This window comes from Elgaria multicarinata, chromosome 14, assembly GCF_023053635.1.
Source record: "Elgaria multicarinata webbii isolate HBS135686 ecotype San Diego chromosome 14, rElgMul1.1.pri, whole genome shotgun sequence".
Lineage (NCBI taxonomy): Eukaryota > Metazoa > Chordata > Lepidosauria > Squamata > Anguidae > Elgaria > Elgaria multicarinata.
Window position 1 is genome coordinate 28,662,415 of NC_086184.1, and position 18,953 is coordinate 28,681,367.

Sequence of the window (18,953 nt, forward strand, 5' to 3'; positions counted from 1 at the left end):
AATTTGCAAGAACAAAAGACTTAAGACAGAGCGTTTTAAATAAAGGAGCAACCACAACTTGCTTAAACATTTAAAGCTCTAAATTACCTGGACCCAGGAATGTCAGAGGAATCCATGATGGATTCAAATGAGTTCAAATTTCTATGAATCTGACTCGTGGGTTCCACAGTGGACAGGCTTTTCCCAAGTCACATGGATTCCTTGGACTTGCGGATCCCCCCCCCTTTTTTTTTTTTTTACTTTTGGGAGGATTTGCACATGTGCATTTTTTCCTCTTTTTTTTGTAAATTTAGCAAAACAGGACAAAAATAAATTGTGAAAAAGAAAAACCAAGAAACATTACATACATAGGAATATCACTGTGAGGATAAAATGGAGAGAAGGAGGGTCGTGTGCTCTGCCTTGGGCTCCTTTGATGTAAGGCAGAATATAAATGTCACAAATGCAGAAATAACATTAAAAACCATAAAAGCGTTAAAACGTTAAAGCTACGTATTTGAAAAGACTACATTGAAAAGATGGGTCTTCGCAGCCTTTTGAAAGGTTACTAGAGTGGGCGCCGATTGTCGTTGAGGAAGTACATCCCATAGTTTGGGAAAACGCAGGAGAAAGTCCTTTTGCACGTGCCCAACAAACAGACCTCGGTCTCCCCTCCAGGTCTTAATACCCGGACTGGTTCCTAGCAAGATAGTCCCTTAGATAGCCAGGTTTTAAGCCGTTTCGGACCTTATTGTGGCCCAAACGATGAGATTGGGCATTGAAGGCACTGTATGCCAAAGACTTCCTTCCCTGTCCACGGGGCCCTGCAGTGCTGCTCCGCCGTAGTCCCGCGCCACGAAAAGAGCAACGGTGACCCAGCAACTGCCAGAGCCTGTCATGTCAGAGGCCTGTCTCTTTTAGTACCCTTTCTGACAGCTTGCCAGGATTAGACGCTTAAGAGGAACGTTTTGGAAATGCTGGGTGGGGAATGAAATTTCCCGCTGACAGGTGCATTGAGGGCTGGAATTGACGCCAAAGGAATCAGAGTTCTTCAGTCAAAACAAGCTGCTCTGCCGATCAGTTCAGTGATCCCAGCACTGACAAGCCAGGAATGCCAGGAATTTCTCTTGGAAACATAGCAAGGCGAGGCCTTTGTCCAGTTCAGAAGGACTTTGCTGAGTGGGAGGCATCTATCCCTTAGGGGCAATCGTATCAATTATGTCTTTAATGGTCATAAGCTTGGAGGCTTATGAGCATCCTGTGCAGAGTGAGAAGAGCAACGGAGGTGATCCTCGATACATACACACACATGTCCTCCTGCCCTGCATTTTTTGCTAGATGGGCTTTTTTGCCCATCTAGCTGGGGTGCTTTGGAGGGGGAGGGAAGGAGGCTATGAATCTGGATAACTCGGGATAACTCATAGAATCATAGAATAGCAGAGTTGGAAGGGGCCTACAAGGCCATCGAGTCCAACCCCCTGCTCAATGAAGGAACCCACCCTAAAGCACCCCTGTCAGATGGTTGTCCAGCTGCCTCTTGAAGGCCATGTCCTGGCCAATCCAGTCTCATGTCCTGGCCTCTCCAGTCTCCTCCCCTGCGCCGCAAAACACCCCCTTCTGCCCTTTTCCAAGGTTGCTTTTCTGGCCACGGAGAGCAGCCGGCACGGTTCTTTCTGTGTCGGCTGCAAGGGGGTGGAGGAGAGGGAGTCAGATCTCTGACTCCCTCTTCCGATGTCAGAGATCTATCTCCGACCTTGGAGTGGGGACTACAAAGGATCCTGTGGCTCCCTCAGATTCTGTCTACGGGCCATAGTATTGCTCTCTTAATCAGAATTTATTTAAATTCTGTCTATAAAGATGACTGAATTTAAATATAGCTCTAAACCTGACTCTGTCTAGTGTCATGCTAAATCTCTGCGTGTATGTAAAATTATTGTAAAGAGATAAGTACTGGTAGTGCGGAGTTTGAACGCCTCTGGTTAGAGCAGCTTTTCCTAACCTGGTGCCCTCCAGATGTGTTGGACTATAACTCCTAGAATCCCTCATCCAGATGTGTTGGATGACAACTTCCACAATTATAGGAGTTGTTGTCTAATATATCAGGGGAACACCAGGTTGGGTGAAGCTTTGTTAAAGGCGAAGGAAGAAAAGAGAGGTTTCCACCTCCTGTAGTGATGATATCGAAACCTTTATCGTCAAGATTTTTCAAGGGCTCTTTTCACATTTGAATGCCATTATTTCTGTTACAAAACCGTCATCAATCACACTCTCGACCCACTTTGCCAATTGATGCTTAGGGCACTGCAATAAAATAACCTTGTTAAAATCCACTTAAAATCATTTTTTTAAAAAGGGAAGAGGAGAACGGAAAAGATACATTAAGGGGAAATCAGAAATGGTTCCTCTAAAACTGGTGTGGGGGACCTGCAGCCCTCTAGGTGGTGTTGGGACTATAACTCCCATCATCCCTGACCATTGCCCATCCTGCCTGGGGTTGAGGGTTGACAGAAGGACAGAGACCGATTGGCCAAGAGAAGGTGTCAAGTTGTGGGGAGGCATGCCATGGCCAAAGACATCTTATCCAGCAATTTAATATTTTAGTATGGGATCCCAAACAATGGGATAGTGGCTGAGTTCACACAACACGCTAACCCCCACTCAGTGGCTGAGTGTGGGTTGTTGTTGAACCGTGGGTTGTTTGTTGAACTGTGAGTTAGCATGTTGTCTGAACCCAGGACATTTTCCGCAGGGTGGCTTGTTAATTGTGCAGTGTGGGTTATTATTCTTGAACACGCCACCTTGAGAACCCATGGCTTGTGATTGGGTTGTTCAGGGTGGTTAACAAGCCACACTGCATGGTTCACAAGCCACCCTTTAGAAAACGTCCTGGGTTCAGGCAACACACTAACCCATGGTTCAGCAAATAGCCCACTGTTCAACAACAACCCACCCTCAACCACTGAGTGGGGGTTAATGTGTTGTGTGAACAGCCTCAAGGTGTCGGTGTTGAACTTGTGACGTCATGCTGCAAAAGAGGCCCCGTGTCATGATAATGCTAATGATGTGAAAAGAGTTTGGGCAGCTCGTCCAGCATTTTCATCTTCTTCCCACAGCCAAGTTACATCACTGAGTTGCCGCCACCAGGTCGCAGTTCTTTGGACAATGTTGAGATGGCATACGCCCGACAGGTGAGTTAACTGAAAACCCTTGTATCTCAGCTTTGCCATATGAAGCTCCCAGTTAGGTCAATGGTAGTTTCAGAGATACCTGTTTACCAACCAGGATCTTTAAAATCGGTGTCAATATCAGAATGGGGGTGAGAGCGGCACACCTGGCGCAAGTCTCTTGACGCTCAATCTGTTTTCAGATTTATGTTTATAATGAGAAGATTGTGAACGGACATCTCCAGCCCAACTTGGTGGACCTTTGCGGTGCTGTTGCAGAACTGGATGATAAGGTATTTGCCCATATGTTAGCAGAAAGAGATGCTTGGCTTCTGTGTTCTGTTCTGTTCTGTTCTGTTCTCTCTCTCTCTCTCTCTCTCTCTCTCTCTCTCTCTCTCTCTCACACACACACACACACACACACACACACACACACCTGGATCATATTGCAACAGAGACAGGCAACTATCTTCACCACTGGGTTAGCCATGGGGGAGCTCCCAACCTCCTCGTTCCTGTGTTGCCTCCTTGCGGCTGTGACTGTTTGAAGCTGCCGTGATGCTGAGTTTTCTGCTCAGTGCGGCCATTGGTCCCAGGGCGTCCATCACTTTATTGGCCCCGTTAAGAGACCTCACAATGACACCCATACAACAATTGACATGGGAGAATAAAAAAAACACTAAACTTACAGAAGTGAAATGCTAAACCATAGATCAGAGGTCTCTATTAATAATAATAAAACAAATGAAAATAAAAAAATAGTCTAATTAGATAATATTTTAAACACCTATCCTCATGGCTCTCAGGAAATATTTAGCTACAGTTTCTGTAAAATGCTCACTTGCCATCAGAAAGCAGCAAAAGGACGTTCAGACCATCTTCCAGGCCCAGGGTGTCATCTCTTTCAGACAAGGGCCAAATTCAGTTTCAGAGAAGCTCTCTGGGGCATGTATTTCGGGGGCATGTCTGAAACACCAAAAACACCAGGTCATTTGAGCTCTAAGCTTTTACTGCCAGGACAGGTGTTCCAACCTTTTTGAATGGGGAGAAATGTGCAAAGGCAGGGAAACCATCAAACAACCTTGGAAAAAGGGCCATGGATCACTGGGATACTTGGAGAGCTAGTGTTGGCCCGCGGGCTTGAGATCCAGCACCCCTGATCTAACCCAATATTATCTACTATCTTCTCTATTCATTAGAATCCATGGGAGTGAACACCAAACAATAACTAGCTTTCAGAATGCCGCAGGGCCTTCCTGTGCTGGGCACTCATAACCTTGGGGGAACCCTTTCCAGCCCAAATCCCCACAAATGGAGGAGGTGCTAACAGAATTGTGAACTACCTGTCAGGTGTTATTCGTTTCAGCTGTTTCCCCAAGGGATCCTGGGAACTGCAGTGTTGCAGATTAGTGGCAGGGTCCCTTACAAGGATTCCCAGCGCCCTTACAAAAACTACACCCCCCAGAATTCCTTTGGGGACAAGCCATAAGAGCAAAACTGATTTTATGCTGGTTTGCATTTGCAGCTTAGTTGAGGTCTTAAAACAGTTAGGACTGTCAATTGCAGCCGACATTTACCAATAAGCATGAAGAGTCATAGACCCTGTTCAGACGACACGTTAAGCCACGGTGGCTAAGCATTTTGAGCTAAACATTATGGCTTAGCATGTTGTGTGAACCATTCCTAACCGTAGTGATGACATAGGGGAAAAAAGGAAAGGAACCTCTCGTGCAAGCACTGAGTCATTACTGACTCTTGGAGGGACGCCAGCTTTCGCTGACGTTTTCTTGGCAGGCCTTATAGCGGGGTGGTTTGCCGTTGCCTTCCCCGGCCATTATTACCTTTCCCCCAGCTAACTGGGTACTCATTTTACCGACCTCGGGAGGATGGAAGGCTGAGTCGACCTGAGCCGGCTGCCTGAAACCAGCTTCCGCTGGGATCGAACTCAGGCCGTGGGGAGAGTTTCAGCTGCAGAAACTGCTGCTTTACCGCTCTGTGCCGCACGAGGCTCTTAGTGATGACATAACCACGGTTTAAACACTCTCACTTAACCATTTGCTGCAAAAGGGTTAGTGGCCTAATCATGGCTTAGCGTGTCATCAGAACAGGGCCATAATTGATCCTCTGATGATGCTCCCTTGACCTGGAGTGCTTCCAGGTGAGGCTTTTATGACATCGTCACCTGCCTCGTTCATGGATGTTTACCAGGGGTCCAGAAAACAGCATCTTCTACTTCTACCCCTCCCGTGTTTCCCCTCCACTTCTTCCATCTTTTTTCTTACTGTATAAAATCCGTTAAGGGAAAAATGATGGAATTGTAACCCGGGGGGGGGGGGGGCGGGGGTGAGGGCGAGCTGGAATGACTGCTCAGTGACTTCTGGTTGCCAGCACTAGGAGCCCTGGGTCTGGAAGCCACCCCTGTTTTATTTTGCAGAACATTACTGACTTGTGGGCGATGGTGAAGCAAATGACTGACGTTTTGCTGGTTCCTGCGAGCGATGCATTGAAAGTCCGGACGAGTATGGAGGTGCAGATGGAGTTTGTGAGGCAGGCCCTGCGATACCTCGAACAAAAGTATGATTGTTAAGTACTTAGAATTCAGGCACTTTCGTAGCTTCTTTTGTTGGTTTACATGATACAAACTCCTCCGCACAGTATGGTGCTTTCAGAAGATCTATTATCCATCCTCCCTTTTCACCAAAGCCTTGAAACGATTAGCAGACATTATCAGTGACTGTATAAGAAGAGCTCTGATGCTGGGTCAGACCAAGGGTCCACCTAGTCCAGCACTCTGTTCACACAGTGGCCAACCAGCCGTTGGCAAGGGGCCAACAAAGCAGGACGTGGTGCAACAGCACCCTCCCACCCATGTTCCCCAGCAACTGGTCCATACAGGCTTTTACTGCCTTGGATACTGGAGGTAGCACATAGCCATCCGGGCTAGTAGCCATTGATAGCCTTCTCCTCTAGGAATTTACCCAACCCCTTTTAAAGCCATCCAAATTGATGGCCATCACTACTTCTTGTGGTAGTGAGTTCCATAATAATTTAACTCTGCGCTGTGTGAAGAAGTCCTTCCTTTTATCTGTCCTGAATCTCCCACCAATCAGCTTCATGGGACGACCACTTTGGGTTCTAGTATTTTGCGAGAGGGAGAAAAATGTCTCCCTCTCCACTTTCAACCCACCATGCATAATTTTGTACGCCTCTATCATGGCTCCCCTTAGCTTCCTTTTTCCTCAGCTGAATTACAAGGGAGCAAGTTTTGTGCTGTCCGGGTGCTTGGATAAAATCCAATGTAAGTCTTTCTTAGAGTAAATACATTGAAATGAATGGAACTTAACTTAATCCTGACGAACTGAAGTCCCATTCATGTAAATGGGTCTGCTTTAAGTAGGACATATGCTGGATTCTACCCCTTTTTAGACCAAGTGCGAGATTGCCAAGTGGGGAACTTCCTGCTGACCATGTGCCAGTAGGGTGTGTGTTCAGGATTGCTACCCCCCACCCACCGACCCGCACAGACACACAAAACCAAGCAGCCCCCTATTTGCTAACCACCACCCCATTTTCCAAGTTGCTGCTGCCAAACTTTGGTAATATACTGGTGGCCACGGCAGCCCCAAATACCCAAACGTTCTCACTTCTTAAAATAGGGTGTCCAAGGAGCGCGCACCTGTTCCTAATGGGAATTCGAGCAGTGCCAGCTGCCACCAAATTGTGGTGGTTTCAACTGTGTGTTTTAGGGGGATTTGTGATGACTTGTAGGATTTGGGAACCAGAAATTGGCCCTCGGACTCTCTGAGGTGCTCGCCCCCATTTTGAACAAAGAAAAACAATCACAGCAGAAATAAAAATATGTTGGAGATTAAAGGCTAGAGAAAATAAAAAAGGTCTTTGCCTGGGGCCTAAAATACATTGGTGTAGGCCCCAGGCCAGCCTATCTGGGGAGAGAGTTCTGCATACTGGGTGCCACAACTGAGAAGACCCTCTCCCTAGCCTAATGTACATCAAGCAAGATATTGCCCTATGAAAGCCGTATGTAAAAGGCAGGAGCCACACCAAGCAGGACATTGCACTATGAAAGCAGTAGATGGTATGTGTCAGTGGGCCCCAACAGTTGTCAGTGCAGTGTAAAGCAGTCGTGTGGCTCCTGCCTTTTATATATTGCTTTCATACCACTTTCATAGTGTAATATCCTGCTTGGTGTAGATTAGTCCACCTCTCAGATGGCAGGGGCACGAGGGACTTGGTTTCCTTCACCCATGAAACAGCCCTGAGAGCAAGTTCAAACATTCATTCATTTATATAAAATATATGCTGCCTTTTCCTCTCCAAACATCTGTCGTGGCTGAAGTGTTGGACTGGGAGTCGGGAGATTAGGGTTCCAGTCCCCACTTGGCCATGGAAACCCACTGGGTGACTTTGGGCCAGTCGCAGACTCTCAGCCCAACCTACCTCACAGGGTTATTTATTATTTATTTATTTATTTATTTATTTATATAGCACCATCAATGTACATGGTGCTGTACAGCGTAAAACAGTAAATAGCAAGACCCTGCCGCATAGGCTTACATTCTACTAAAATCATAGTAAAGCAATAAGGAGGGGAAGGGAATGCAAACAGGCACTGGGTAGGGTAAACAGGCACTGGGTAGGGTAAAACTAACAGTATAAGGTCCGAGCAACATCAAGTTTTAAAAGCTTTAGGAAAAAGAAAAGTTTTTAGCTGAGCTTTAAAAGTTGCGATTGAGCTTATAGATCTCAAATGTTCTGGAAGAGCGTTCCAGGCGTAAGGGGCAGCAGAAGAAAATGGACGAAGCCGAGCGAGGGAAGTAGAGACCCTTGGGCAGGCGAGAAACATGGCATCAGAGGAGCGAAGAGCACGAGCGGGGCAATAGTGTGAGATGAGAGAGGAGAGATAGGAAGGAGTTAGACCTTGAAAAAATGGAGAGGAGGAGGAGGAGGATTATGTACACTGCCTTGGGTTCCTTGGTGGGAAAAAGGCGGGATATAAATGCAATAATAAATAAATAAATAAAAATAACTATGAACTTAATAAAATCAAATTGCTGAAATATCCAAGCTTTCCCCCAAATGACCAAATCAAGAGCAAAAATCTGACAGCCACTACGCTATTCAAATTCCAAAAGATGATGGGCCTTACAGGGGCAGATGGACGTGCTGCTTTGTTCAGCGCATTCCAATGCCTTGGAGCTGATGCCGAGAAGGCCCTGCCCCTCCCCACTGCAACAACCCTACCCACTGGTGGTGCCGGTGTATCCAGGTTGGACATGTCCCTGCAATCCCAGAACCCGGGCGGTAGGCGAGCCTGTCAAATTGGGCAGATTCAGTGCCCTGATTATAGCAGTGGAGGCTGGTGGCTCTGATGTCAATGGGGTGTGTGTGAATCCACTCCGGGAGCTCTCCAAGCTATCCTTTAGAGTTCTGATTGAAATCCGGAGCAGATTCACCACCTCGCTGACGGAGTTTGCTATCCAAATTCATGGCTGTCACTACATCTTCATAGAATCATAGAATAGCAGAGTCGGAAGGGGCCTACAAGGCCATTGAGTCCAACCCCCTGCTCAATGCAGGGATCCACCCTAAAGCATCCCTGACAGATGGTTGTCCAGCTGCCTCTTGAAGGCCTCTTGTGAATGTAGAGAGTTCCGCAGTTTCCCTATGCCCTGGGGCAGGTTGAAGCATGGCTTTCTGTGCAGGGGTGTGGCAGCGGTGCCACAACAGGGAGTCCATTAGTACAGGGGAAGGTCTCCCATCTAGTGACAGTAGTCACAAGTTAATCCCTACCCTTGGGCCCACTGGACCACCTGCTCCCAGCTGAGCCTGATTCTGTGCATTGCTGAGCTTTGGAGAGGCCCTTCTTTCAGCACCCCAACATACAGAGCTCAGGGGGCTGGTGACTAAGAATCAATAGTGGGCCCCCAGCTTTGGACCCCCTCCTCCGCAGGGGATGCCTGGGAGACCCCAGGTGAAAAGACCCGGCTTTGCACACAAGGCGAAAACCGTTTTCTTTGCCCTGTGCTTTCTAAAATAACAATTGATTTCATGGTTTTTCTCTGCCGGCTGCTTTGGGTGGTTGTATTTGCTTGTTCTTGCTGATTCTTCTGCTTTTAAAGAGCTCTGCCGTTTTTATTTATTGTTTATTTGAATCGTTTTTATCCCACCCCCCTCGGCCAAAAAGGCTCCCTGAACATCCTCCGTGCAGTCAGTGAAACAAGACGGTTCCTGCCCGCAGGTTTGCCATCTAAACAAGGCCACGACACAGGATGGAAAAACGAGACGGGAAGGGAAGAGGAGAACGTGAAGCCGTCGTCCAGCAGGACTGGCGGAATGGCCCTGCCTTCCCTCTCATCTCCCTCTGCACAGCCTGTTTTAAGAGCTTGTAGAGTTGATCTTATGTTTACGATTGTGTTTAATTCACGTTGCTGTTGTTTTTGCCAATTCGTGACCCTCCTTGAGCTTTTTCTATTTTATTTTATTAAAATACGGGCTAAAAAGACTTTGAATAAATAAATGAAATGCTGGGATGTTTGAGACTGCTGTCTAATCAGCGATGCCTGATTCCCTGCAGTTACAAGAACTACACCTTGGTGACTGTCTTTGGCAACTTACACCAAGCCCAGCTGGGCGGAGTACCTGGAACTTACCAGTTAGTCCGCAGCTTCCTGAACATCAAACTCCCGGTGTCTGTCCCAGGACTCCAGGTAAGAGCAACCAGGATGTCACAGCCATGGCTTTCTGGCATTATGTGTTTATTATTTATTTATTTATTTATTTATTTATTTATTTATTTATATAGTGCCATCAGTGTACATGGTGCTATACAGAGTAAAATAGCAAAACCCTGCCACATAGGCTTACATTCTAATAAAATCATAATAAAACAATAAGAAGGGGAAGAGAATGCACCAAACAGGCACAGGGTAGAGTAAAACTAACAGTATAAAAGTAAGATCAGAATCAAGTTCTAAAAGCTTTAGAAAAAAGAAAAGTTTTTAGCTGAGCTTTAAAAACTGCGATTGAACTTGTAGTTCTCAAACGTTCTGGAAGAGCGTTCCAGGCGTAAGGGGCAGCGGAAGAAAATGGACGAAGCTGAGCAAGGGAAGTAGAGACCCTTGGGCAGGTGAGAAACATGGCATCAGAGGAGCGAAGAGCACGAGCGGGGCAATAGTGTGAGATGAGAGAGGAAAGATAGGAAGGAGCCAGGCTGTGAAAAGCTTTGTAGGTCAACAGGAGAAGTTTATATTGGATTCTAAGGTGAATTGGAAGCCAATGAAGAGATTTCAGAAGAGGAGTAACATGGTCAGAGCCGCGAGCCAAGAAGATGATCTTAGCAGCAGAGTGGTGAACAGAAACCAACGAACTGATGTGAGAAAAAGGAAGGCCAGTGAGAAGAAGGTTGCAGTAGTCCAACCGAGAAATAACCAATGCATGAACAAGAGTCTTGGCAGAAGAGACAGACAAAAATGATCGAATCCTGGCAATATTATACAGGAAAAAACGACAGGATTTAGCTACTGCCTCAATATGAGGAATAAAGGAGAGCGAGGAATCAAATATAAAGCCAAGACTACGAGCTTCCTTGACCGGAGTAAGCGTGACATCATTGACAGTAAGAGAGAATGAGAGATGAGGAGAAGGTTTAGGAGGAAAAACAAGCAATTCAGTCTTTGCCATATTAAGTTTCAAACGACGATGAAGCAACCAAGTTGAGATATCTGAAAGACATGCCGAGATATGATCATGAACATCAGGAGAAAGTTCCGGAAAGTTTACCCATTCAAATTATTCTGATTCACCTCTGCAGACGTGGGAGTTGTCGTGCGAGGAGTTGCCATGTAGGTCAAAAACGGAGCGCAAGAAGAATACCTCTTCGAATGCTTTTTGCGGTGGCTTACGGGCAGGGCTGGAGATACTCTGATCTTTTCAAAAGAGCGCAGTGCGGCTGCTTAAAAAATGAATGCAATCCTAGGCTGCGAGAACAGGAATGTAAAGGAGCCCTCCAAGGTGCTTTGCAGTTTGGTTTCACACCTTGAATAGCTCCTTTCGAGAAACCTGGAGCGGATGTGTCGCCCCACTGACGTTGGAGCCGCCAGCCTCCACTGTCTTCGATCAGCCAGAGGCTTCCACGGACAAAAGGTGGCGAGAGGCACTTTTCACTAGGGATCTCCTGCATGCCTGTCAGATTCCTGTGCTGCCCCCAGGTGCCCACCTATCCTTGCCCCACTGTGCAAAGGCGGAAAATCTGTCCGCCCAATTTGCTGCGGGGCGAGCTGGCAGATGTCGAACCAGAGCCCAGATGTGGGGGGAGCGAGACGGTGAAAGCTCGCTAAGCTCCACCGCCCAAAGGGATTCGTCTGACATCCCTACTTTTCACCCATCTCCCTTGCAGGCTCCCCCTTCTGTGCTGTTCTGGAGAAGCCCTCCTGCTCTGCCATTCATGAAAGCCTTTGAATCAAAGAGGCTTCTGTGAACGTATCGACAAAAATTCCTTGAACATAGAAAACCAGGATGCCAGGGAGAAAGCTAGGCGAAAGCCTTTCTCCATGATGCTCTGTCTTCCACGTGCAGGGAAGATTTTTCTAGAGTGTTCAGTCATTTGAGTTCCGGACATGTATTATTTTTTTATTTATTTATTACATTTCTATACCGCCCAATAGCCGAAGCTCTCTGGGCGGTTCACAAAAGTATTTCGCGCTAGGCCTTAGGCACAGCCCCTGGAAAGCTCTTTTCTTTTCTTTTTTGGGTCTTTTTTTAACATTTGCCTGCTTTTTCAGGATGGGGAAGTGGAAGGCCACCCTGTCTGGGCCGTCATTTACTACTGCATGAGATGCGGGGACTTAATGGCAGCCTTGCAAGTGGTGAATCGGGCTCAGCACCAGCTTGGAGAATTTAAAACGTGGTTCCAGGAATACATGCTCAGCAAAGATAAAAGGTAGGTGGTGGACAAATGGGGTGTAAACCCAATAAAGAAAGCAAGGAATTCTGGAGTTTCTGTAAAGGAGGCCGGGGGGGGGGGGGGGAGGTGCACGTGGGTCAGTGGGGCGGGGGTAGCGAGGCAGGCAGCTTCGGAGAGAAATTGCGGCTGTGCACAACCCTCCACATCCTGGTGCTCTCCAAGGTCTGGTGGACTACAGACCTCGGGGGCAGCAATTTGGGGAAGGCTGCCCCAATGGACGGACGCCTGCCCTCTCAACCTGATAGTCTGAGGTTCGCCCTGCCATTTTGAGTTGCGCACAACACATTCGGTGCTTTCAGTCCGCGGCTACAAAGGTGTTGAGGCTTTCACGGGGGGGGGGGGTTGGCTCTTTGGAAACGTGCAGTTTTTTTTAAAAAAAAAATCACTGTCCTAGTTACTGGGAGGCTCCAAGATTTGATGGATCAGACATCCGGCCTGTGGTTCTGGATCCCTTTGCTTGGGTTATTCTGCTGGATTATTTAAGCTGGGTGCAGGCACTTACTGTGAAATGGTGTGAGTGACACCTGGTGCCCTCCACATGTGTTGGACTACAACTCCCAGAATCCCCCAGCCGGGAGAATCTGGGAGTTGTAGCCTAACACATCTGAAAGATGCCGAGTTGGGAAAGGCTGTTCTGAACAATGGCCCCAGGGAGCATCATGTGTGTGCGGGGAAAGCGTGTGCATTGCACAGGGACGCCGCTCGGCCTTGGCCACAGGAACAGGGACGTGGGCAGCTGTTCCGAGGAGTTGAGCCCTGGCCATGAGAAGGCTGCACGCCTGGCCCTTTAAAGATGCTCCGTCTTAATCATTCTGCCTCTTTTTGTTGTAGATTATCTCCTGCCACCGAGAACAAACTTCGCCTCCATTACAGGAGAGCCCTGAGAAACAATACCGACCCGTACAAAAGAGCCGTCTACTGCATCATAGGCCGGTGCGATATTGCTGACAACCACAGCGAAGTTGCAGATAAGACAGAAGATTATCTTTGGCTAAAGGTACACTTGTGGTTTTCTAAAAACGGGAAGGAGCTGCCACCGCTCCGTGCTTTTCCCCCCACCCTTCTCAAAATGGGCCTGTTCAGAAGACACCTGAAACCCTGCTGGTTAAGGCTTTTGGTTAAGCAGCAGGGTTTAAGGTTTCTTGTGCTCTGCGTTTTGCTTAACCCTGCCCACTCACGAACCACGGTCGGACCGTCTGCAGCAGGGTTAGCGGCTCTAACCGTGGCTTAAAGTGTTGTGTGCGACAGCATGGCTTGTGGTTAGTGCTAACCCCAGGGAGCCACTGTTTCGCTCGCCACAGAGCCCGAAGTTTCGCCTGAACAGGCCCACTATGGTCAGCTGTGGAGAGGCCCTCTTACGCGTCCTTCCACCTGGCGACGTACAAAGTATGGGGACAAGGGACTCGGCTTGCTCTGCCGCAGCGCCTAGGTCAGGGGTGGGCAACTTCTGGGGGCCGGTACACTGCACCCTTGCTGTGCGGTCAAATTCCAGGTACACGGGAACACTGGCAGCTCTTGTAGTTTCGGGCAGGGATTTTTGCAGCCCTACCTAGAGGTGCCAAGTATTTATTTATTTTATTTATTTATTTATTACATTTTTATACCGCCCAATAGCCAAAGCTCTCTGGGCAGTTCACAAAAATAAAACAACCAACATGTTAAAAGCACAATCACAATGAGGATAAAACCATGCAGCAAAATTGATATAAGATTAAAATACAGAGTTAGAACAGTACAATTTAAATTTAAGTTAAAATTAAGTGTTAAAGTACTGAGAGAATAAAAAGGTCCTCAGCTGGCGACGAAAGGAGTACAGTGTAGGCGCCAGGCAGACCTCTCTGGGGAGCTCATTCCACAGCCGGGGTGCCACAGCGGAGAAGACCCTCCTCCGGATTACAGAAACGGATTACAGAAAAGTAACCCGTTTCTGCCAAACCATGGTTGCACGGCAGCAAAAAATAGCTGCTGTTTCTCTTTTTTAAAAACGGTCAAGCTGGCCCGTTTTTTGCTGCTGTGCTGCTACACCACTAAACTTTGGCAGCAAACCATGGCTTGGTGTTTTGTTTTTCGTTTTCTTGAAAAGAAGAGAAAATCGACACTTCTGTTTGTCTGCTCTTGCTGCCGTGCTGTCAAATTTCAGCAGAAAGTTCACCAGCAGCGGCAATGGGGGATGCAGAAACGTCCGGGGTGATGGTGGTGGTGGTGGTGGTGGTGGTGGTGGTGGCGTTTTGCAGGCAGCCTACCCCTAGCCGAGACAGTGGAACTCCTTGATCGTTTTCCTCCCCATGTATTTAGGCAGCAGTTCAAAACAGCCCTTCTTAGTTGTGCATTTTCTGGCCTTGGCGATGCTCTTGAGTTTTTCCCATTTGGGCTGGTATTTTTTCTGAGATTGCTGCTGCATTATTTGAATTGCTTTCATTAGTATATTGCGTTGGCTGCGATTTTTCGCTTACGCAAGTAGTGTTGGGTGGTCTGAACAGTGCTACAGTCGGGTAATTTTAGTTACTTCACTGGTCCTACTTCTTCCACCTTCTTTAGATGGACATTTTTCCCCCCTTTGGCTAACTTCAAAATGTGGTAAGTCGTCCCTGCAGCATTTGGGCACAGTCTTGTTCTGAGCGAGGCCCTGGAAGGTTTGCTCCAGAGCCAGTGGAGGCTGGTGGCTCTGATGTCAGTGGGGCAGTGAATCTGCTCCGGGTTTCAGTCAGAACCAGCCAGAAATCTAAAGGAGCTCTCTAAGGTGTGAAGCTGTCCAAGGTGCAAACCTTGGAGAGCTCCTTTAGAGTTCTGACTGAAACCTGGAGTGAATTTGCCACCCCACTGACATCAGAGCCACCAGCCTCCACTGCCCAGTGCCCTGCCCTCACAGCACTGCTAGCTCTGAGGGCCCTAGTTAGGGTGGAAGACAACGATTACGAGCCAATAAGCTCCAGTCAGTAACACTCCGAGTTTACTTACTTATTTTAGCACTTTTATCCCGCCCTTTAGCCAAAAAAAAAGGCTCTGAAGGTGCCTTACAAAAATATTTCTTAACAGTCCCTGCCCACAGGCTTACAATCTAAAAAATATGACACAAAAGGAAAGGGGATTGGGAGGGAGGAGGAAAAACAAAGCAAATTTAGATACTAGATTCTTAGTTGCCACACTTATGGGTTCCCTGCTAAAATCGTTCACGATACGATCAGCCCAAGAGTGTTTGTAACTTGCTAGGTGTTAACAAACTCTTGGAGTATGGGACACAGTGTTGGAGCCATTGTATTCTCAAAATCTCCCGACGTCAGTCCCAAGGGCATTGACATTGGAGGGATTTCTGCAGACGAATAGGTAACGGGCCTTCGTGCCCCCCTCCCATGGAGAGTGATGGTGGAAGCAGCTTACTATTTCCAGTGGCTTCAAACACACCTCCTTCCCTGAGCAGAGTTGTAATGAATTCCACTGACGTCAGTAGCGTTACTCCAATTGACTTTAATGGGGGTATCTGGTTATAAAACGTTGATCTGGGAAGCCAGGGAGCATGTTCCATCCTCCAACCACAACCCTGCAAGGTGGGTCATCATCATTCCCCTTTTAAAGATGGAAAATGGGGGCTGAGAGAGATGTGACCTGCCCAAGTCCGTCACGTGCATCTGTGACGGGGGTGGAAAGTAAGGCTGTCTCTCTCCTCCTACTCAGGCTCACCTGTCCGCCTGTGAGAAAGCATCTACTTTGAGGTTTCATGCAAGGGGTAGCTAATTTGATTTGGTCGGACTCACCATTGGGTTACTTGTCGCTTTTGTGGCTTCTGGAGAGAGGCCTGGCGTTGCATGCATCCACTGGGCAAGGAAAAGATGACAGGGGCGTCTTTTCCTCTTATTTCTGTTTAGCTCAACCAAGTGTGCTTTGATGACGATGGCTGCAACGCCCCCCAGGACAGGCTGACTTTGTCCCAGTTCCAGAAACAATTGCTTGAAGACTATGGTAAGTTCACCTAGAAATAGAGTGTGTGTGTGTGTGTGTGTGTGTGTGTGTGTTTGGTGGTGGTGGTGGGATATTTGTGAAACAAAATCCATGCCAAGAGTTGTCAGAAGACCTTGAGGTGGGACGTAAGGAACTCACTTGTGCAAAATGCAGCGGCCAGTTTGGTAACAGAGACCAAAAGGTTCAACCATATAAGACCGACTCAGGACCCCTTGCATTGGTTGCCTGTACGTTTCCGAGCCCGATTCAAGGTGCTGGGTTTTTTAAACCTATAAAGCCTTACACAGCTTGGGACCACAATACCTGATGGAACACCTCTTCCGACATGAAGCTACCCGCACACTACGCTCAACATCTAAGGTCCTCCTCCGGGTGCCTACTCCGAGGGAAGCTCGGAGGCAGCAACCAGGGAGAGGGCCTTTTCAGTGGTGGCCCCCCAATTATGGAACGATCACTCTGATGAGGTCCGCCTGATGCCAACATTGTTATCGTTTCGACTCCAGGTTAAGACTTTCGTTTTCTCCCAGGCATGAATTTTAACAGACTCCAGAACGAGCTTTGGCCCGGCTGAGTGTTTAAAAATGGTTTTGAATGTATTACGTTTCGATTTTTAAATTTTGTATATTGATTTGTAATGTTCAGTCTTTTCAATCTAATCTTCTTGTTCTTTGTAAACTGCCCAGAGAATTTCAGGTATGGGGCGGTATATAAATGTAATAAAATAAATAAATAAATAAATAAATAAATAAATCTACTACATCACATCAAAATACATTTTATTGTACAAATTGAACAAACCACACTAAATAGTTAAAGGTGACTCAGAAATTGGTAATTCATGACTCTTTTTGTTTGGTGGCCAGATTGACGCGTGAGTCTAATATTACTAATATTATTCAATAAATGCTTATAAGAAGCCTTGATGCATCAAGGTATATAAATGATTACATACCTTGATGTCCTCCGGATGTTTGGAATTACAACCCCCATAAATCTCAGCAAGCTTGGCTAACGGTCACAAATGATGGGCTTTGTAGTCCAAACATTTCAGGGGGCACTTGCTTGGGGAAGGCTGGTTCACAGTTTAAGAAATGTTCATTCACTGTTTTGGAAAAGGCAGAATATAAATATTATTATGGATCGCTTGTTTTTATTTTAACTTTTTAGGGTGTGTGAACAGTGAATGTGATCCTAGATCGATTTACTGCAGTGAAAAGACATTTTCTGCTTTCCTTGTTCGCTCCATTTGCACTGATAAGACAGCATTGATGTGTCACGAAAAGCAATATCTCCACTTACGAGTAGCAACTATGAAAAGATCTCTCCCTTCAATCTTGCGTGTTCCTCCAGGCGAATCGCATTTTGCAGTGAACCAGCAGCCGTTCCTCTACTTCCAAGTCCTCTTCCTGACAGCCCAGTTCGAAGCTGCCGTCGCTTTCCTCTTCCGCACGGAGCGTTTGCGTTGCCATGCCGTTCACGTTGCCTTGGTCCTTTTCGAACTGAAGCTGCTGCTGAAATCATCCGGGCAGAGCGCACAGCTTTGTGAGTGCTGGATTTTTTAACCTGCCCTTCCCTTCCCTACCGGAAATTAAACCCCCACCCATCCTCCCACCCGGGCACATGGCCTTGTTTGCATCCTGCCCAGAATAAAACAAAGCAGCGCACCTGTAGATGGCCACATTAGAGAGCAGGGGTGTTGAATAGGGTGACCCTATGGAAAGGAGGACTGGGCTCCTGTATCTTTAACAGTTGTCATGAAAAGGGAATTACAGCAAGTGTCATTGGTATGCATGCAGCACCTGGTGAAATTCCCTCTTCATCACAACTGTTTAAGCTGCAGGAACCCTGCCCTCTTTTGCATCAGGTCACCCTAGTAACAGCTCGTGCAACTTTAACTGTTGTGATGAAGAGGGAATTTCACCAGGTGCTGTATGCATACCAGTGACACCTGCTGAAATTCCCTTTTCTATGCAACTGTTAAAGATACAGGAGCCCTGTCCTCCTTTCATATGGTCACCTTTGTGTTGAACCCCTTTTGGAAGAGTTCTCGGGGGGGGGGGGCGCATACCCGTGGTGAACTGGGTCAAAGGCAAAAGGGGCAGAGCTGCCCTTTGTTTGTTTTTAAAGCCACATACACCGCTAACCATCACCACATTGTGGTGGACAAATCGGTCAGCGAGGGTTCCAAATTATTGAGAACCAATGCTTTTGGCATTCTCTAAATCAGGGGTGCATAACCGAGGGCCAAACCTGGCCCTAGAAGGCCATGCCTCTTTCCCCCAACCATTGGGTGGTTTCCCGGCTTTTGTGAAGTCTTTTCCCCCATTCTAAAAGGTTGAAATGCTTCTCCTTAGTTGCTGGCAGAAAGAGCTTTAAACCAGAATGCGCTGATATTTTGGCTCCGCCCCTCACCCTTAGCCCCTTCTCAGAAATAGATTTCGGCCCTCAGAACGTAAGAGGTTCAACACCTCTGCTCTAAATCTAACAGCACTTTCCTGCTTCCCAGTAGTCTGAGTTTCAACTTTGGGTGGTAGGAGGAGGCTGTCATCAGAACTGAAGAACTGCCGTCCCTGATTTAAACCAGTAGTGTTCCTTGCACCACAGTTTGCCTTCCAGCCAGGCCGCTTTGGGGAGATTCGCAAGCAGACTGTGATGGGGGCGGCCATCCCATGCTTTATGCATCTTCAGATTCTAGGAGTCAGAGGTATCCAACCGTACAATAAAGCCATTTCTCGAAAAGTGCACGGCCAGGAATAATAATCCCTTCAGAAGCAGCTATCCTTGTGCCCAGGAATGCTGCCTCGGTTGGAAAACAGGAGAGACAAAAGCCTCAGACGGATGGACCACGGCTTGATCTGTCCATATCTTTC

General features: G+C 47.3%; 2 protein-coding genes across 2 annotated transcripts in view; one reads left to right on the forward strand and one right to left on the reverse strand.

Moving 5' to 3' along the window:
- Positions 1-18,953, reverse strand: part of POLR2C (RNA polymerase II subunit C) — a 202,127-nt gene that overhangs the window by 98,626 nt on the left and 84,548 nt on the right. The window lies entirely within an intron of this gene.
- NUP93 (nucleoporin 93) overlaps positions 1-18,953 on the forward strand; it is a 113,370-nt gene that overhangs the window by 77,341 nt on the left and 17,076 nt on the right. Inside the window, exons 6-13 of the mRNA XM_063141080.1 lie at positions 3,093-3,167; positions 3,347-3,436; positions 5,578-5,717; positions 9,739-9,871; positions 11,945-12,102; positions 12,958-13,123; positions 15,990-16,083; positions 17,434-17,625. Of these exons, the coding sequence (XP_062997150.1) occupies positions 3,093-3,167; positions 3,347-3,436; positions 5,578-5,717; positions 9,739-9,871; positions 11,945-12,102; positions 12,958-13,123; positions 15,990-16,083; positions 17,434-17,625 (1,048 nt within the window). The remainder of the gene's footprint in view (positions 1-3,092; positions 3,168-3,346; positions 3,437-5,577; positions 5,718-9,738; positions 9,872-11,944; positions 12,103-12,957; positions 13,124-15,989; positions 16,084-17,433; positions 17,626-18,953) is intronic.